The sequence below is a fragment of the Typopeltis vanoorti genome, chromosome 17, assembly GCF_054136105.1.
Source record: "Typopeltis vanoorti isolate ZY-2024b chromosome 17, IOZ_Tvanoo_1.0, whole genome shotgun sequence".
In the NCBI taxonomy this organism is placed as follows: Eukaryota; Metazoa; Arthropoda; class Arachnida; order Uropygi; family Thelyphonidae; genus Typopeltis; species Typopeltis vanoorti.
Genome location: NC_143565.1, coordinates 5,413,871 through 5,435,722, shown reverse-complemented (window position 1 = coordinate 5,435,722; position 21,852 = coordinate 5,413,871). Strand labels below are relative to the sequence as shown.

At 37.8% G+C, this 21,852-nt stretch overlaps 1 protein-coding gene across 5 annotated transcripts in view; it reads right to left on the bottom strand.

The window, feature by feature from the left end:
• LOC150097110 (testis-expressed protein 2-like) overlaps positions 1 to 21,852 on the bottom strand; it is a 254,835-nt gene that overhangs the window by 138,872 nt on the left and 94,111 nt on the right. For all 5 annotated transcript variants that reach the window (XM_090407014.1, XM_090407018.1, XM_090407016.1 and 2 more), the window contains exons 4-5: positions 14,534 to 14,864; positions 296 to 580 (exon numbers count right to left, since the gene is read on the bottom strand). In XM_090407014.1, coding sequence (XP_090263140.1) covers positions 296 to 580; positions 14,534 to 14,864 — 616 coding nt within the window. The remainder of the gene's footprint in view (positions 1 to 295; positions 581 to 14,533; positions 14,865 to 21,852) is intronic.

Genomic DNA, 21,852 nt, shown 5'->3' with positions numbered 1-21,852 from the left:
CAAGTTAGTAATAAGTAAGTTGCAGTACAAACTAGGTAGACAAAATTACAAAATGGGTCCTGAAAATTGAGATGGATACAGATTAGTAGTCTTATTACTAAACTATACCTAGTTTTTAAACTATTTCAATTTCACGTAAAATTTAGTTTTTCATTAACTCCTTCATATGTCTACTTTCTAATGAGATGCATGAATATACTTGGTAATTAAGCATATAAAAAATCTTAACTGTTTAGATGGATTATTTAAGAAATTGTTAAATCCAATGCATTTCAATTTAAATAAAAAATTATACCTTAATCCTGTTGAGTTTTTTCTGGATGTGCTTCATCACAAAATGGGCCCAATACTGGTGGGTCAGAAAATCATAGAAAAATCGACCAATCAATGCATTCAAACATGAGATAGGAGTAAATGCATCATTTTCTGGTGAGCCTGATGAATCCTGCTGCATTATGATCTTTTCTATGTAAGAGTCAAAATCCAATGGAATGTTTGCTTTCTTTCCACCAACCTGTTTGCAACTGATATCCTCAGATTGCGGATCAGACAAAATACTCATATAGTCAGTAACATCTTTCTGCAATTAAAAAAAAAAAAAAAAAAAAAAAATTAATAACTGTACTTACAAGTGACAGATGTAAGAAAATATTATTATTACCCCAAGACCTCATGGAGTCAAAGACTCATCTGGGAGGTCCTTTTATCTCACACACACACACACACATCTCATCATACCGAGCCTTAAACACATTCAAACTCCTTGCAGACACCACACTCTCAGGCAAGGCATTCCAATCATTCACAACTCTGCACGAAAAAAACCTGCCTCTCACTCCCCTACTCACACCCTCTTTATATACAGTTTCCAGGGATGACCTCTGGTTCTCCCCTGATCTTCCACTATTCTCTGTAGAACTTCTCCCCCATTGATCTTATAACAACCCCTTACCAACTTGTAGGTCTCTATCATGTCTCCCCTCTTCCTCCTCTCCACCAGACTCTGCAAATTACATCTTCTCAATCTTTCCTCATACTGAACATTCCAGAGGTCAGAAACTAACTTAGCCAGTTGCCTTTGGACCCTTTCCAACATCTCTTCATCCTTCTGAAAACCCAATGACCATATCTGGGCACAATATGTCCATGTGTGGCCTAATCAAAGCCTTATACAATGGAACAAGAATCTCCCTACTTTTACATGCCAGTGTCCTCCACATCATTCCCAGAAGCCTTTGTGTTGTCTTCACAATTTTCACGATGTGTCCCCTAAATTTTAGATCTTTATCCACTATCACCCCCAGATCTCTTATTTCCTCCACCTCCAACAATATATTCTCACCAAGCATAAATTCTGCATCCCATCTTTGTTTTCCAAATTTTAAAACCTTACATTTTGCAACATTGAACTCACGTCCCCATTTCCATGCCCAATCACTCAATTTATTCAAGTCTTCTTGCAAAGCCACAACATCTTCACTACTCTTTATGGTTCGTCTCAACTTTGCATCATCTGCAAACAACTGAATATCTCCATCCAAATCTTTGCCAATATCATTAATATACAAGTTAAATAGTAATGGCCCTATAGTGTGAATGTTTATTTTATTATTATAATAAAGTATCACAGAGCACAGCACTAGATATGAGAAAGAAACTAGAAAAAGAATTGTTACCCCATGTGTGAAAAATTGGGTTACCCCAATGTGCAAATAGAAAAGAATTCATTTTGTGAATGTGTGGGATGAATTTGAGGGATAGATAGGAAGGATAGAACTACAATTCAACAGATTTTGACAATGAGGTTAATAGCAAAGAAAGCTAGGAGAAAAAACAAAAACATATATACTTGCTTTGTTGATTTTCAGAAAGCATTTGACAGTATTGACCAGAAAGTGACATTAGCAGTTCTCGAATCCTATGGAATTGATAAAAAAGGGAGACCCAATATCACCAAGCATTTTCATCGCACATTTAGAAAGAGCAATGGACAAATTGAAGGAAGATGCCAAAGGAATATCTGTATACGGAATGAGAATTAACAATCTGAGATTTGCAGATGACATTATTATTATTGAAGAAGACGAAAGAGAACTACAAAAAAACACTGAAACTGTTAAATGAGGAAGGGAAGAGATTTGGACTTGTTATGAATTTGGAAAAAACAAAGACAATGGTATTTGGTGAGAAGAACATGAAACAAAAGATACAAGTGGATGGAACTGATACAGAAAATGTAGAACAATTCACATATTTGGGAAGTAACTGACATATGACTTGGACTGTAAAAAAGAAATAAACATCAGGATTGCAAAGGGAAGAACAAATCTGAAGGCCATGGATAACATCTGGATAAGTAAAGTGATCAGTCTGCAAACAAAACTAAGAGTACTGAAAACATGCATCTTCAGCGATGTACTGTACGGATCTGAAATGCGGGTAATAAGGAATCAAGAAAAAGAATTTTGGCATTTGAAAGAACTTGTTACAGGAAGATTCTAAGAATAGGATGGGTACTGAAAATCACCAATGAAGAGCTCTATCAGAAGATACAACCAAAACAGAATCTAATGCAGAAGATTATAAAATGTAAGATGCAATTATTTGGACACATCTGTAGAATGAGTGAGGACCGGAAGATAAAGACATTTATGTTTGGTATTTTGGATGGTTTAAACAGAAGAGGTAGACCATACAGAGAATGGATAGACGATATAAAAGACTGGTGTGGAATGGGTGTACAAAAACTGCGACACTGTGCACTGGACAAAGAAAGGTGGAAGAAGATAGTGAAACAGGCATCAGACATCAACGGGCAGTGAGCCCATGGTTCGTGATGATGATGATGATGATGATGAATGTGCAAATAGAAAAGAATTCATTTTGTGAATGCGTGGGATGAATTTGAGGGATAGAAAGAGCTGTATAAAAGAGAGGGGGGGGCTACATTTAAATGGATCTGGTGTAAGTCAGTTGGAGAAACTGTTGCTGCAAAAGAGTGGTGACTGAAGTGAATGGCAGATCTGAGGAAGGAAGAGGTGGTACAGGTGACAGGTGGAACAGCAAGTAAGTGGGTAAAAGAGCTTGTGAATGCAGAGGCGAGTAGAATAAGTCAAGAGAATGAAAGAGAAGGACCACAAGACAAACAGGGAAGGTTAGGGGCAAGGAGACACTGCGTGAAAATTGGATAATGGATACAGGAGTGGATGCATGTGTGTACAAGAAAGGATTCAGATGACCAGTGATGTGGGGAAAACAAACAGGTCTGAGTAGATGTATAAGATCAGTGATGATAGAGATTAGTGGCTGGGGATGGGGGGCATTAAGGCAGAGTCACATCAGTTAAGGAAATAAGCTAGTATAAATGTTTACAAATACTAGAAGTATTTGAAATAGAGGAAATCAGATTGTACATTAATAGAGCATATTCACCCAAAAATTGTTCGAATAAGTGAGACATGGTCAGATGAGGTTGACATTTCGACAAGAATACAGATAGATGGATATGATATTTTTCAGGACACAGAAGGGGAGAGGAGTGCTGTTGATGGTAGCAGAGGAGTTATCTCCATCTAAGGTGGAGATGAAAAAGTAACAGTGCAAGTGGTTTTGAAACAGTATGGTGTGAGTTTATGGTGAAAAGGATGAAATACTAGCTGGGCGTTGCTATAGATGTAAATTAATACAGTGAGAAGAAAACATAGGCAAATTGGGGTAGCTAATAAGAAAAGGGTGATCATTAAGGGCAATTTTAATTATGATAATATAGACTGCAATGAAGAGACAGAATCTGGGGGAAAAGAGAATGAATTTCTTGAAAGTTTGAGAGACAACTATCTCAGGCAGTATATAACAGAGGTGCATAAGAATCAAGGATCCTAAATTTCATTATCTCATCAGAGGATGTTATTGTAAACGAGGTGTCAAATCTTCCTCCAGTTGGTGAAAGTGACCATGAAATGATCAGTGGCCAGCCATATCAGACTTTTGTGAGAAAATGATATGTGAAACTATAAGGATGATGATTAAGATAAATGCAGGAGATTGCTTTCAGTTACATCATGGAATGAGGGATTGGAATGGGACCTGATCTGGAACTGTCTTGCAGTAGTAATGTCTGAATGCAAGATCAAGATATCAAATAAGGTGGGTGGGCCTGAAATGGATGAATGAAGAGATGAAGCATGTAATTTGGAAGAAGACATTCTTTATGACAGCAGCATAAGATGAGTGGTGATAAGTCAGTTGCACAAAGAGTACAAAAGAACAAGCAAGAGAGGTAATAATTTGATTGGAAAGGACAGCAAAAGCACAGTATGAGCAGAAGTCAGCTAATGAATCCAAAAGGAATTCTAGAGAGTTTTTTTGATACGTGCCATGAGAAGAAAGAATTCTTTATAGAAGGATGATACTGGTTGGAGAGAATGGTAGTATGATAACCACTAAGGATTATTATTATTAACAAAAGACCTCATTGAGTCAAAAACATAGTAGAGATGTTAAATGGGCAGTTCATAAAATATTTCATCTTCGTGAAAGTAACATCATGCATAACTTGAGAGCAGCAGAAAGGGAGGAGGAGCTGCTAATGGCGAGAGTGAGTGAGTAGAAGGCATATGAGGAATTGATCAATTTTGATGCCTAAAAAAGCTGTAGTACTTGACGATGGTGGTTTCTCAAGTTCCAAAGAAGTGGAAAAAGGACAAAATTGTTCCAAGAGGTGGAGTGTGATAAGACTGAGCCTTTGAACTGCAGACCAATCTGTATACCTGGAGTTGTGGCAAAGATGTTAGAGAAGTGAATGAAGACCAGGATTCAGAACTAGGTTGATGATGACAACATTCTCTTTGATGGGCAGCATGAGTTTGCTAAAGGAAAATAGTGTTTAACAATCTACTTACTAACTATAATACTTACATTGGGGGGGGGGGGGTAGCTCAGTGGTAGAGCGTTTGCTTTGCATGTGAAAGGTCCCATATCCCTCTTCAGCCAAGAGGCTGAGGGTTCGAATCCTGCCAAGGACAGGGATGTTTGTGATGCCAGCCTGATTTGATGGTTGGCCAAGTGGATAGCGTATCTGCTTTCCAGCCAAAAGGCTGTGGGTTCGAATCCTGCTGTGGGCATGGAGGTTTGTAATTGTCTGTGAAAATACTAGTGGTGATGGACAACGGTAGGTGACGTTGGTGTAGATGATGAAGGTAGTTGCAGTTGGTGGAGATGGAGAGTTGTAGAGTAAGTGCCCTCCCTTGATGAGTCTTTGGACTCCCTGGAAGTGTTACGTAATAATAATAATAAGAGTATGAGGGTGGTCTGAAAAGTTCTTGGCCTAACAATGAAAAAACAAATTTAGAATTTCAAAATTATTTTTATTTTTCAACATAATCTTCCTTAAGACTAATACATTTATTCCAGCGATGCTCCAGCACCATTATCCCGTTCCTGTAGTGGTTCCCAGTAAGATCTGCAAAATACCTCTCTACAGCTGCAATCACCTCTTGATTCGAAGAAAAACGCTGACCAGAGAGGAAAAGTTTTAGTTTTGGGAAGAGATAGAAGTCAGAGAGAGCCAAAACTGGGGAATAGGGTGGATGTTCCAACAATTCATTGTGCAGATAACTTAATTTTTCCATTGCCAAAATACCTTTGTGAGCAGGTGTATTGTCCTGATGAAAGAAATTTTTTTCCTTCTACAAACTGGGTCTCTTCTCACAAATGTTTTCGTCTAGTCTGGTTAAAAGATAGAAATAATATTCTCCGTTTATGATTTTATCCATTTCAAGATAAAAGCCGGTTATTCAGAAGGCGCTGAACAATCAGCTTCTGTCCGCTGTTTTGACTGCTGTTTGGATTCTGGTGTGTAATGGTGAATCCAAGTCTCATCCTTAGTAATAAATTGATTTCTTAATTGTTGAAAATGAAGTAGAAGAATGCCCATAAACTTTTATGAACTTCGAATGAATTTCTTTTGGCATTAAACCTTTTATAAAGAATTTTTATAACCACACGATACTCGATTTTATCCATTTCAAGGGATTTTTGCTTCAGACAGCTGTATAAAACAAACTACTTGATAGAATGACTTGCAATTTCACATGGATGCTTATGACAGATGTACCAACTTAGAAAAAAAACATTTTGTCTATAGTGTTGCCATCTATGGTCAAGGCTGAGAACTTTTCAGACCACCCTCATACTTTGGGTTGAAAAGGTTGTATATGGTGTATCATATAGATGGCTAGGGACTTGGGATAATGGTGGACAAAGAGGTAAAGTTCAGAGGGCATATTGCAAAAGTTGGTAATATAGCTTAATGAATTAGCTTGATGCTGAAAATTAAACTAACAAGTAAAGATGAGGAAGTTATTATCCCTCTTTATAAGGCTATGATTTGGCTACATTTTGATTCCTGCACACAGATTTAGTGACCTGGTTTTCTTTGGGACCAGTAGGTGGTCGAAAAGATTCAGAGATAAGTGACCAAGATGGTGACAGGTCTGCGGAATACTCCCTATAAGGATAGGTTGAAGGCATGTGGGTTACAACATTTAGTTTATAAGCAAAAAAGAGCAGGACATGATAGAAACTTTTAGGATATTAAAAGGGTTTTATAAAATTGATGCAAGTGAAATTTTTCAATATATGATAAATAGAGAACTAGGGACCATTCATGGAAATTGTGTAAGAGTGTGGTTATGTGTAGACCAGATATTTTGCATGAAGAGTGGCGAGTGAGTGGAATGGATTGCCAGAATTGGTTGAGTTTCTTGATTGTGAATGGATTCAAGGAAAGGTATGATAGGATTTGCGTGCATGATGTTGATTTGGGTCTCCTGCAATCTGCTTATTCTGGTGGAAAGGAGACAAAGAGGTGATATGATTGAGATGTTTTAACTGTTAATAGTTATTTACTATTTTTATTTATTAGGGAATTTTGTGTATAGTAGAATGAGAGAATGGAGTCTTAATTGCTCAATTTCTTTTCTTTTAGTGTTGCACGGTGTCAGCATTCATTTTAGAAATTATGGACTTTACAACCATTTTTATTTATTTATTAAAATAGTTATTTATAATTGTTATAAATAACTATTTTAATTTCCTGACGTTTCAATTTTCATATTAAGATCATCATCTGAAGCATATACAAATATACAGGACAAGCTGAGTTACATTACATACAGTCAGTGGCATAGCTAGAGGTGGGGGCGGTCCGCCCCGGTCGGCAGTTCGAACCTTTTGAACTTTTAAAAATAATTCTAAAATGCAGTTCCAAATATTGTAATACTGCTGCAAATTTTCCTCACAATTGCTGTAAGTGTTGCTACTTGTGAGAGGAGTTTTTCTAAATAAAATTGATTAACAATTGAGGAGTGGTTTCCTTGCATGGAGGGTGGTTGAACCATGGAATGCATTGCCTGATGGAGTGGTGAGAGCGAGAATGGTCAATGAGTTTAAGGAGTGGTATGATAAACTTTGTGTTTCTTAGGGGGGGGGGGAACCTCCCCTCGATGAGTCTTGGCAGACTTTGTTCTTAGGAAGGACCTCTCACGATGAGTCTTTTGACTCCATGGAGGTCTGAATAATAATAATAATAATAATTACCTATATTACTATGAAATAGACTTAGCAAAATCATCGATGACATTGGCAAACAGAAAAGCAAGAAATATAACATTTTAGAATATTGAAATTAAAGTTTTACTTCAAAAATAAGCAGTGTTTTAATTTATTTCCCTATATGTCGTTTTGACTTTTTGTAGTATTTTTGGTGTATATAGAGAGGGGCGGCAAACTCAGGGACTGCCCCAGGCAGCAAAGGCTCTAGCTGTGGTGTAACATACAGTAAGCTACAGAAACAATGATTTGATCACAGGTTATTCTACTGGCATGACCTGTAGTGAAAAAAAAAAAAAATACAAATTAATTCATTATTTAGAAACTACATGAAGCTAAATTCTATTTATGATAACATGAATAACATTCTTTCTTGTATATAGTTTTCTTTCAGTAACAATGATGTCCTATTTTTAGCATTACAATTGTTATTTTTGATTTAGGATCCTGGATTATCTACAGTCCTGTTCATAGTTATTCTTAGAGAGGAAGGTTCCGTGGGTCAAATATGTGCCTTCCATATGTTTGGGATTTTTAGACCATCATTACTGTTCAGATTAGGGTGGTTGATAATAATCTCACAGGCTTCCTTAAATTTGCGTTCATATCATGTTTTGGTGTGATGTAAACAACTGGTGCTTTTCCAGTCAATTTTATGTAAGGTGTTCAAGGGCATGATCAGAAAGGCCAGATTCACCATAGTTATTATATTTAATGTGTCGTTTATGTTCTTTTCGTCTGATAGGAATTATGCATCCTGATTCCCCTATATATGGTATGTTACAGGTGCAATAAATATGGTATACTCAGGGTGGGTCAGTGGAGGGAGTGGGTATTTGGATGAGTTGAGTAAGGTTTTTAATTTTGCAGGAGGTTTAAAGGTGGCTTTGAGGTTGTATTTTTGTAGTATTCTGTTTATTTTATCTGATGTAAGGAATGGTTATGTAAGGAATGTAAGGAATGGTTATAGTTTTATTGTAGTCTGGTTTATCTTTGTTTTTTTATTGAGGACTTGTAGAGAATTTTGTTAATAGTGTTCTGGCTGTAACCATTTTTTAGAAAAGTACTGCTGATAACTTTAAATTCGTCTTGCAGTGCATGTTCTAGAGGGCAAGATCTAGAGGGAATCTGCAATTTTTGTATACCAATGCTAGAAGCATTAGAAATAAGAGAGAAGAATTTTTGGCATTAGTCAGTGAAATCTCACCAAAAGTTGTAGGCATTAGTGAAACTTGGCTGTCAGCAGAAGATGTGGTCACTGGAATTGAATGTGATGGGTACAGTATTTTCAGGGAGGATAGAGAAGATAGAACAGGAGGAGGAGTACTGTTGATGATAGCTGATGTGTTGCAGCCAAAGAAAGTAGTATATCATGATGATAGACATGTGAATGAGAGTTCATTTGAGGCAGTCTGGTGCGAAATAGTGACCAACGCAACCAAATATACAGTTGGATGCTGCTATAGGCCAGGGAGTACGGGGGGAGATATTGAATTCATGCATCAGCAACTTAGTGCAATGAGTGAAGGCTTAGTGATTATTATGGGGGATTTTAATTATGGTGATATCAATTGGAAGGAGGAAATATCACGTAGCAAAAAGGAAATGGAGTTCATACATCTGCTACGAGATAATTACTTGAAACAGCACGTAACTGAAGGGACACGTGGTGTGAGAGTGTTGGACCTGGTTATTGGTTCAGAGGTTATATGCTTAAGTAAGGTGACCTCGTTACCTCCAGTTGGTGAAAGCGATCATGTGGTATTGACTTGGGAGGTTGCAAAATCTGTGGATTTTTCTATTAAGAAGGGGTATGTACGAAACTACAGGTTAGGCAATTATAACAAGCTTCGGAGTGAGCTTGCAGCCATCCCATGGCAGAACATATTGCAAGGGAAAGATGTTAGCAGTGCTTGGGATAAAATCAGCGGGTATCTGAGGAAAGCAATATCAGATTGTATCCCCATGGTCAGGAGGTCAAACAAGGCAGGCATTAGATGGATGAGCAGTAGTATCAAGCTTGAACTACAAAAAAAGAAAATGTTATGGAGAATTTACAAGGAGAAGGGCGATCAGGACACCCATGAGCAGTACAAGGCTCAAGCTAGGAAGGTTACCAGCATAGTAAGAAAAGCGAAATCAGATTATGAGAAGACCTTAGCCAAAGAGATCAAGGGTAATCCCAAAGAGTTCTTCCGCTATGTGGCAAGTAAGAGGAAGAATGACTTCGGAAGGATAACCTTAGTGGGTGCTGATGGTATTGAGGTGACAAAATCAGATGTAATAGTCGAGTTACTGAGTGATCACTTCTCAAAAGTCTATCACCCAAGTGAGGATATCTCTATACCTATAGCAATACCTAATGTGAGAATTGAAGCTAAAGAATCAGAGGTATTAAATATATTGCGAAACTTAAATGCAAACACTGCGGTAGGCTTAGATGGAATATCAGCTCGGGTGTTGCGTGAATGTGCAAATGAATTGTCAACCCCTCTTACCTGGATATTTAATTTAAGTTTGAACTCTGGTATGGTCCCTAGGGAGTGGAAGTTAGGCAAAGTGGTTCCTTTGCATAAGGGTGGCTCTAAAACTGCAGTATTGAATTACAGACCAATCACCATCTCAGGAGTAGTGGTAAAAGTATTGGAAAAGTTGGTTAAAGACAAAATTCAAGAATGGGTGGATCAGGATATGATACTCTATAGAGGCCAACATGGTTTTGTTAAAGGTAGATCCTGCCTTAGCAATCTATTAACTATCCATAATAGAATAACATCAGAGTTGGACAAAGGAACTGGCTACACAGTGGTACTTCTGGATTTTGCTAAGGCTTTTGACAGGATACCCCATAGAACACTGTTACGCAAATTGGAGCAGATGGGAATGGATATTAAATTGGTGATATGGATAGGAGAATGGCTCAGGGAGAGATACCATAAGGTGGTGTATGGAGGAGCCGAGTCCAGAATGAGGCAGGTGACCAGTGGTGTGCCTCAGGGCTCTGTGCTTGGGCCAATGTTGTTTAATTTGTATATAAATGATATAGGAAACGGCTTAAAGGGAGATATTCAGTTGTTTGCTGATGATGCAAAGTTGTGTAGTGCAATAAAAAATCAAGCTGATGTTGAAAGTTTGCAGGATGATTTAAATAAGCTGGTAAAATGGGCAAAAGAAAATGGATATCAGTTCAATGTGGAAAAGTGTAAAGTCTTGCATTTTGGGATTAAAAGATTACCAGCTGTGTACTACATCGATGGAAAGGTACTCCAAGAGATTGATGAGGCTAGGGACTTAGGGGTATTGGTAGATAAGGAGATGAAGTTCAGAGGACACATTGCTAAGGTGTCCAAGATTGCACATAGGATTACTTGGTTGTTGAGGAACACACTGACATCCAGAGATAAAGAGGTTATTATTCCCCTTTATAAAGCATTGATACTTCCACATTTGGATTACTGTGCTCAGGTCTGGTCACCTGGATTCCTTGGAGATGAGGAGGCTGTGGAGAGGGTTCAGAGAAGAGTGACCAAGTTGGTGAGTGATATAACAAATGCTCCCTACATTGATAGATTGAGAGCTTGTGGATTGCAGAGATTGGTTGATAGGCGAAGAAGAGGGGATATGATAGAAACATTCAAATTACTAAAAGGTTTTTATAGGATTGATGCAGGGGAAATGTTTCAGCTGTGTGATAGTGATGGAAGAACAAGAGGTCATCTCTGGAAATTAAAGAAGAGTGTGGTTAACAAAGGTGTCAGAACAAGGTTTTTTGCCTGGAGGGTGGTGAATGAGTGGAATTCATTGCCTGACTTTGTTGTGAGCTCTTCATCTGTAAATGAATTCAAGAAGAGATATGACAGATATTGTTTTGCTAGCTTGGGTCTCCCGCGATGAGTCTACTGACTCCATGGAGATACCCGTAATAATAATAATAATAATAATAATGTTCATTGAAGCAGATATTCATAGCCCTGTTTTTTAGAGTATTAATGACACCTAGTTTTTGTGTTGGGTAGTGGTAGGAGTTTAATTGAAGCAACAAATTTTTGCTTCAATTTACAAAAGAAATCTCAGGGACCTAACCCTAGCATAAACCAAGTCATACCTTTATAAAGATAATTAAAAATCACATTTATAGTGTAAATAACATATATCTGTAAAGAAAAAAAAAGGAAAGGGAAGTAGGAAGAGAGATAATCCAGGGACAATTGACATGTCTCACACGCTATCTTCACTGGGCATCTACAGATGCCATATGGTCACTCCGATGCTCTGTGATGTGCCACACCAGACCTCGTCATGTAGTCCTGTTGTTTGCTTTTCTGGCGGCCTCAACTCTATGAAGATCAGTCACGCCACACACGCCATCCACCCATCTCATTGATAGTCTACCCCTGCCTCTTCTTCCAGGAACTGTACCTTCTATTACTGTTCTGAGAAGTCCCCCCTTTCATCCTTTCTATGTGTCCAAAATATTTTAACTTTCTTAAAATATTTCTTATACATCCATGCAGAGACATGTCTCTGTATGGATATATATGTATATATTTTAAAAACAGTAATCCCTCAATTATCCAACTATAGTGGGAAAGCAATTTGTTTGTTGGATAACTGAAGGTTCAATTATATGGTGTTGGATCCTACTTCTTGTCAATTTTTACTTTGGATCCGACATGTTAGTCACTACGATGTTCTTAAACAAAATAGAAGGTTGCTAGTTGATTTCTAATTCAAATATAAAGAAAATTTATATTTAAAGACTGCGCCACTTTATATCTGAATTAGTTCAAGAATTGAAGATAAATCAACTCACAACTATCTCTCCTTTTAGGTGTTAATATTATATATACTGGCCGAGTATATTTAACTTATTTATCACTCCCGCTTTGGTTCGAATATTTAATGAATGGTGCAGTAAAAGAGATTCAGGCAAAATACAACTTTAGATTAATAAAAACAAACATTTAATTTTAAAATCACAAATTTTACACTTAAATTCAAATCAGTAATTAAGATATCAAACATTTTAACTTCTCTGATAAATTCAATCATACAACTCAGACAATGGTAATTCTGCTATCTCTATTACAATTTTCTCACAGTTCCTTAAGTTCCAAATACAACAAAAATTGCAATAATACCTCTTCACAAACAAACACTTAAATTTACACTTTAGCTAACTTCCTCAATAGTTACTGTTAGTGTAAGGAAACTCTAGGATGAAATTCTCACAGTTCTCTGTATAGGAATATTAACGGTTGGAATAATCTTACCGATAACCTTTTTTCTTCATCTACTTATACGTAAACACTTTTTATAACTGTAAACACTTTAATCAATTAATGGCACTCATTTAAAAAAATCTTCTTAGAAATAACTGGATTAATTAACGGTCACAATACACACAATCAAACATTCTTGCACTACATTTGACATCACTTAACTAATTCAGTGTTCTACTAACAACTCTTGTACTAAGGTGACACACAATAATTCCTTAACTTGAAGTTTAATATGCACAGTTGCCTACTCCTTCGACATCAATTTAATCCTTTAGGTACCATAATTCTTAACACCGCTATCATTAAACTCAACTTTGTTGCCTCTAATTATTCTCTCGTTACTTCGTGCTATGCTTCAAGTTTCTGTGTGTCCTTGAAAGGTTGGCCCTGAAATTAAATCTCAACTCAAGTATTGCTAGTCTATTTAGTAGTCACTCAGCTGTTTTCCGTAGCTATAATTGTTATTCTACAACTTATTAGCTAACCGTCTCTCGACTAGTAGACTTTATTTAGCTGCTTGAGTGACTTGCCGACTCGCTATTATCGCACTGTGATTCCCGAATGCTCCGATTCCAACCTAATGCCAAACTCTCTCTTATAAATCTCTAATAAATAATTTCAGCGTTCTTCCCTTTTTATATCCATTCTTCCCGCCTAAATTCTTCTCGTGATTTCTTTCTAAAACTCTTTGCAATAAACTTCACGTGGTGTTCCAAAACGTGCTCGCTCACTTACATGCATCTCCATGACAACAAAACAAAATATAAAAAAATTGAGCTATTGCATAACGTTAAACTTCAACAAACAGTAAATAGAGAATATTTATATTTCAAATAATGCACAGTTAAATTATCAAATACAAGTTCTTATAATATTAACATAGTAATAATTAAAATAACTTAATAATATTTAATACAGTCTTTTCATTATTAAAACATATATCTTGATTAAATAATTAAATATTAGACAAAATTAAGGTAGTTATATGAATATTAAATTGTAAAATAAGTTGTTTACATTAAATAATATTTACAAGTCTAGCCTTTGTGATGGAAGATTATGTTGGATTCTGAACCAAATAATAATTACTCTAATCTCTACATAATCAGAATCCAACAATGGTACTATATTAGAAAGTCTTTTGTCACTAACCCATTCAAGAGTTGGTTAATTGAAGATTCTTTCATTTGAATGTTGGATAAATGAGAAATCACAATGTGTGTGAATGTCAATAAAGTGCATGCACATTTTTTAATGTCATTCCTGCATATGAAATTGGGAAACTAATGATTAATACTGAGCATCAAAAGATTAGATAAGCTGAGAATGCTGATATGAAAGTTATTTTATGCCACTTTAGTTCTCCAATAGGCAAGGTTGTGCTATACAAGTAATGAAAATTAAATACTCAGATACTCAGTACAAGTAAAGTGGCATTCTGAAATCAAGACAGAAAATGCGCTCTCAATGTACAAAAATTAATAAAACAATAACAAACATATTGATTGCTGTTTTTAAAGATCAAACTTTCCTTTCTTCCTAAAAGGAAGATGTTTTTTTTTTTTTTTTGTAATCAGAACGATAAAAATTGACAAAACATTCCAGCATATGTGAAATTATGCAAGAAAATATATCTTTACCTCTTTCTTATTCACACCATAAATATTGAACTTTGGCAACATAGATGTAATACACTTTCCACTGGAAGCTTTATAAAAGCGGTAGAACCATTCCTCCTTTTCTCTGCATGTACGGGCAAAAAGATACAATTTTACAAATTCTGAGCTGCAAGAGGATATATTTAAAGAAGAAGCTGATTTATGTTTGTTTTCTTTCTTCTGAGGAAAAATTACTCTAACAGAATCTGAGTCTTCACTTTCTGAAGAGGAACACATAGTTGGTGGTGAAAAAGAATTTCTCATAACTGACGTAGAAATAATAAGTTCAATTGGAAATCTTCTTTTCCACCATCTGGATAAATACATATTTATTAAAAAGAAATTAAACTATACAAATCTCTGGTGATAATAGGGATTAATACAGAATATTAATAATGCTAATATTATAATCAATCACCTCATTGTAGTAAAATTATCCCAAGCAAAAATTATAATACCAATTAACATTAAAAATTTTCAATCATAGTATTTATACATATCCTTATTTTCAAAAAGGATGTGTAATAAAAAACTGAGTGCTACTAATCTGGTTGCTTAGTGAAAATCATAATTTGAAAATCCTTAAGAAGTGTGAAGATTGTAAGATAGTGCACTATAGATGAGTTAGCCAATCTCGTACGGAGGTAGCAGGTTTTTTTTTGCTTCCGGAAACTTGGGTTTTTCATCCCGCATACAGTCAAATCGGCCCTTCAGAACACAAGCAATTTACAGACAAAAAAGACCAGCTGTAGTGGTGGGCAGTAGATGGTGCTGATGTAGATGACTGGTAGTAGAGGATCAGTGTAGTATTGGAGACGGAGAGTTGTACAATAGGTATCCTCGCGCGATGAGTCTTCGGACTCCTTGGAGGTGTCACGAATAATAAGTTGAGGAAACTGACTAGCAGAGAAAAAGATGTAGTAGTTCTACTGCATAGGACCTTGATTAAAATCACATATGGACTATTGTATATGGCTCTAGTTAATCACCTTTATTTAGAAATATGAGAAAATTTTAGAATAGGTACAAAACATATAACAAATATCATACTAGGACATTGGAATGTTGGCTATGAGGATAGATTGTAATATGCTTTGTTTGGTAGACAGCAACATTCATTCTGTTGAAAAACACTTGCTAAACAGACTAGAAAGATTTTCAAAATGGTAAAGCAAAGGGAAGGATGGTGCAACTTTAATTATGGAAATGCAGACCGGGATAATGAGACAGCAACTAGAAGTAAAGAAGAGATAGCTGTTGGAAGTTTTCCACTTGGTTATACTATAAATTAAAGATGCCAAGAAATTATATATATGACCATATGGTTTTGACTGAGAAAATGAATAGACATGCAGGTGTATCAAAGAGACGGGAACATATGTAGAATTATAAAGCAGGTGATTATAATAGTCTTAGACGTCAACTTGGGTTAGAGAAAGTTTCGTGGAGGGAGGAATTGGAAGACCGGTATACCATTAGTGCTTGGGAAATTGTGAAGAAATATTTGTTATCAGCAATGGTAAGCTGTATTCCACGAGTGAAGAAGAGGACACAATTTGGAGTAAAGTGGATGACAAACAATATTAAACAGGAACTACATGCAAAAAAGAGGCTATGGAAGAAATATAAGGAGACAGGTGAAGAGAAGATGCATGAAGAATATAAGACACAGCCAGGAGAGTGACTAGTATGGTATAGAAGGTGAAACTGGAATATGAGAAAAGATTGGCCCTTAGATCCAAGGAAAATCCTAGGGAATTTTTTAGCTATGTGGCCAGTAGGAGGAGAAATGACTGTGGAAAAATGACATTAACAATCTAGTCTTTTCATTTAGTATTGAGTCAAATTAAGTGTATGAATTTTTTGTGTATTCTGTTTAGATATTCCAATAAACATGTCATATTTACCTAAACCTGAGTCATGCCTGATTACGATTCCAAACTACCACTTATAAAAATAGAACCTATTTTGGCGGGAAGGAATTAGGAAGTGTATATAATTATAGATTTAGGTCACAACTGCAATAATCTGAATCTATACGGCAGTATTAAAGTAAGATATTGTGTAAGAAAGCCTCAGAATCTAGTATTGTCTCCCTGAGCAAGGATCTTTTCTGCTATAGAATACTGGCTGGCGCAGCAAAATATAAATTTGCCAGTATCTGAAGAGGAAACAATCCTAGATATAAGAATATTAGGCCTGATATCTGAAGAAGTAAAATAGCGATAGAAAGATAGAATAGATATATATAAAACAGAATATATAGAGAAAGTAACGACATAACAATAGAGCAGCCGGTAGGATTTTAATTGAATAAGGTTTTAAATGAGAAAGGATATAATCAGTAAACAAAAAAATTAAGTATAAAATACATAAAAATAAATATTTAACACTATGAAGAGCTCCCACATATTGAAGGGAGAATACACACAGGGCAGCTTCCTCCAAGGTAGAGTCCCAGTGCTTGTCATCCTCCAGCAAACCTAATGCCGTGCATGTAGACTGGAATGTGGGATGGAGGACACCATTCACAGTCTTCAGCTCTAAAAAGAATGTTGGGCCTCGAATGTCATGTAGCAGCAGGAAGAGATTATAACATTTAGTGTTGTTTGGGTGGATGGTGTACACTCTTCCCAGCATGTGGTCCTTCACTCCTGGCCAGACATTGACATCCTTTCCTTGCTTCTTTCTCTTGAACTTGTTATTCTTCCACACAAAGTAAGAAGAGACCTCAGAGTACAGGAAGGTTTTTGCAAAATGGTCAGTTTTTGCATAGCTCAAAGAAAGCCAAGAATGTTTGTTGTTTGAGGATGGTTGCTGAGCTTCTCAGCCAAGTTGTTGAAGGTGAAGTCTACATGCTGACAATTGTCACGGTGAACAGCGAGATGGAAGACAGTGGGGTACTTTCATCAGGAATGCCAAGATCCTCCAAACAGCCTCTGAGCATTTGATGTACCACTCACACATGTACAACTTCACCTCATCCCACTCATTCTGCAAGGCAAAAGCCACCTGGTCACGGCACTTGTTCAGGTACTTGTCAGTTCCGGTACTCACTCAAAAATACGTGACAAGAGTTCTAGGGCACCACCCAGCGGTTGTCCAGCTCTATCCCATTGATTTCTATGGTGAAGCCACCATAAGCTGGAGATCTCCTGCAATGCTGCAGGTACCCATCTCCTGTCTGAGTATCCCTGAGAATTGGCTGTGGGTACCTCTTGCTGAAGCTGTCTCCTTTCATGCAGGATGAATTGTAGTTCAAGTAGCTGCAGAGCCCATGAATTATGTTGGCCTTGACAATGTTGTAGAGGATAGGATCTTGCTCAGGGTCAGGTATTTCGGCACAGATGACTGTCAATCATGTCTGGGAAGATGCGCTGCTCTAGCCACAACAAGATGTGGATGTGAGGCAGACCCTGCTAATGCCACTCCACAGAGTATATGAAACACCATACTCAAACATCTACCCATGTTCAACAGAGCCATCATCTTCACCTTGAGAGGAACACCTTGGCTATGATGTCGTGATAATCGTGGGACTTTTGCTCAGGCAGCAGTCATCTGTGATATCCTTCCAACCTGGGGTTACAGATGAAAGTGATGAACAGACCAGGATGGCCGTGGTGGCTGACGTATGACATGGCATCTTGAGTCTGCTTATGCATGTAGCAAGGTCCCCCAGTGAAGGATGATGTGAGTACCACCATTTGACCCAGCTCAGCAGCATCAGCATCCTGTCTCCCCACGGCATCCCTCAGGTGATTGTAACTGCCTGCTCTCAGCTGCACCTGGTTGTTCCTAAGGTAGTTCAACCTCTCAGTCTCTATTTTAGCATACATATCAACCAAAAATTGACTGAAACGGGAGCAGAAGTACACTATGCAATTGACTTCCCCTTGAATAACCATGATGTAGTAGTAGTAGAAGCTCATTGTGGAGATTGTCTTCTTGAGAGGCAACTTGGTCTCGGTGTCAAGCTGAGGCAGAGCAATGGAGTACTCATCCTTGCCATGGCAGAACAGGAGTGGCTACTGCAGATGTCATACGACCAGTGGATCTCACTGATGTAGCACAGTGTGTTGTCATAGCTCTGCAGCACAATGTCTTGCTGCTCGAATTGCTGACTAACAATCAGCAGAGCTACCTCATTTGCTGTTGGTGCATTGAAGCGACCTCCATTAGCATCAGCAGGCTCTCTATCTTGTCCAGAGCAGTCTTCAGGTTCTTTATATAACTGTTGACATCGTGCAGCATCCTCTGGAGTTGTTTGACTGATCCCTTTTTGATGTCATTCTTCCCTTTCATCCTCATCCATGAAATTGATTTTTTGAGAATTGGGCTTTCTGTTGAGGTGCTGGCAGCAGAATTCTTACCAAGTGATACACCTGCCCCTGAACTTTGAGGATAGGTATGAAGCCATCTCAGAACCTGCTTGGTGTCAAATGATGTCATGTTGAAACAGCCATTGTACTTCCAAACATGCTCCACAAAGTGGACGTGCTTGGGGTGGCTGTCCATTACTAGGCTGTAGAGCGGCTTGGGCAGAAGTTCGAAGGGTGAGAGTTGCACCTTGCCAGCACTGCAGCACATGCCGGGGGCCTCCTCCTTCCATTTGAGGACACTGCAGTACTGGCTACCCAGAGCCATAGTGCTGTCTGCTTCATAAGCCACATTAGGATCATATGCCATGCCTAAGCGAGCCGTGCACACCTTTATACTCGTCTCCCAGGATTTCTTTGCTTATATTGAGAATCTGCAGCTTTGTGCACCTCGTGGGGTGATCTTGCTGGTACCTGGTGACTGTAGCACGGTGCACTGCAGGATTACTCTGCACATATTTCCTTGCCACATCCTTAAGTTGCTTCCTCCTTTTAGCATCAGTGCATCTGGCATGACAATTGCCAGCAGCCTTGTTGGGGACAGGAAGAGGGTGATGGCTGTGAGAGGTGTGAGGTAGAGTCGGACTGAGTGGCAAGTCGAGCAGTATGGTAGAACTTCAGGTTCATGTGGCAAGTATGCATCAAAATTGCCCCTAGAGAGGTCCTGTATGAAGAGTAGTAGCCACTTCACAAGTTAACCTTCAGCACAGAGTCTCATAAAGCTCACCATTGCAGTAAACTTCAAAGATTAACCTGAACAATTGCCCAGCTGCCACCAGCTTGCATAAACCACTGTAAGTGAAGGGTTGTGACGTGTGAGCGAGGTACTCAGTGGAGCTGGTGTAGTTGTTCCCCTTGCTATCGTGGGACACGATGGAGACCTCCTCCCAGTTGCCCACCACATGCCTCATGATCAGCTTGCCCACATCCCTAGCCATTAGCTGAGTGTCATATATGAGATAGGAGAGGGACCAGAACAGGCAGGCTCCATCTCCCCATTAACATTTAAAAACTCAACTGTCACACTGACTTAAAAAAAAGTTATACTATAAATTAAAAGATGCCATGAAATTATATTATTGATTTAATCCTTTATCCACGTGTAAGCAAACAAAGTTAGCACATGAAGCAACTTCACAACTGAGCAACTCGTATATTGAGGTTAATGACTTCACATCCCTTGCTTTAGAGTCCCATGATACAAAGCACATATCCTTGTGCACATGTATAATGCTATGCATTATAGGAAGGAAAAACCCAGACAAGTTTTGATCTTTATTGAGGTCTCATCAGTGGGAGCCAGACCCATCAGTGATACTGAGGTTGAAACAATGCAGAAGTCATATTATTATTGCTACTTGCTACGTGACACCTTCAAGGAGATGAAACACTCATCAAGGAAAAGCACCTAATCTACAATTCTCCACCACCACTAGTAATTTCACAGACAATCACAAACAACCATGCCTATAGCGGGATTTGAAACTGCAGCTTTTTCTGGAGAGCGAATACGTTAACCACTCAGCCAACCAGGCCAGCATATTTCCATATACAAGTAGCCAAAAGGTGTCTCACGTTATTACTAAAATACTCTGGATTAGAGATAGATGTTGAAAGTTTTTTTCACTTGGTTATACTATAAATTAAAGATGCCAACCAATAATATAATTTCATGGCATCTTTAATTTATAATATAACCAAGTGAAAAAAACTTTCAACATCATCAAGTACATCAAGGGAATGCAAAAATGAGCTTGTGCTGTACTTGACTTGTTTGTTCAACAACAGTCTGGCAACAGAAACAGCCCAAGAGTAGAAAGAAGGAAAAATAGTACTACTACACAAAGAAGAATCCAAGTCAATGGTGTGTGTGTGTGTGTGTGTGTGTGTGTGTGTGTGTGTGTGTGTGTGTGTGTGTGTGTGTGTGTGTGTGTGTGTGTGTGTGTGTGTGTGTGTGTGTGTGTGTGTGTGTGTGTGTGTGTGTGTGTGTGTGTGTGTGTGTGTGTGTGTGTGTGTGTGTGTGTGTGTCAGGATAATGGTGAAGGTGTTAGAGATGCTGGTTACAGACAGAATATAATCCTGGATTGATGAAAATTGAAATCTTTATTTTATAATAGGACAGAGAAGTAGTACTACATGACAAACTCGAAACCATGTAGGAAGGCTATGGATGGTCACTTGTTTGCTTAGGGGGATGGTTGACTGAGAACAGTAATTTGTATATGGGAGTGTGGGGACCAAAAAGGAAGGTAATGAGTGAAGTATCACACAGTTATGTTCTAAGACCAGCGTTGTTTAATTTATATAGCAATGATATAGTCGAAGGTTTAAGAGGAGATAAACTGTTTGATGATGATGCTAAATTAGTGCAAGCAATGCCAGGAAGTGGGGAGCTTAAAGGTCAAAGCTGGATAAACTGGGAGAAGATCTCTACGTAGTCTTTTAATGTGGTAGAACCAACTGAGGATTCATGACCTAACGTACAATCCTACCATCACATGGTGCACCTTGTTAGTAGGTACAGATTCATTGCCCAGATACTGAATTAACAAGAATGGGCTGGCAATTTGGGATTTAGCTGAACTCTTATTCTTATTGTAATAAACCAATCCTAATTGGAATAATGACAGAATTTTATGTTTAACTGGGTTATACAATTTTATGTTTAACATATTGAATTTTATGTTTAACTGGTTTAACAGGGCCTCGCTGGATGGGGCAATGCCCCATCCAGCAAGGCCCTGTTGTTTTTGTCATGAAACTGGAACGAGCAGCAAAAGTCAACAGCTACTTGAACAAATCCCAAATCAACATCAGAGTTCAAGATTGGCAACATTGACATAAACATCAGTAGATGAAAAAAAAAAAAAAAAAAAAAACCAGAACTAGCAGAAGAATTGAATAAGTAACAGGATGTTACCA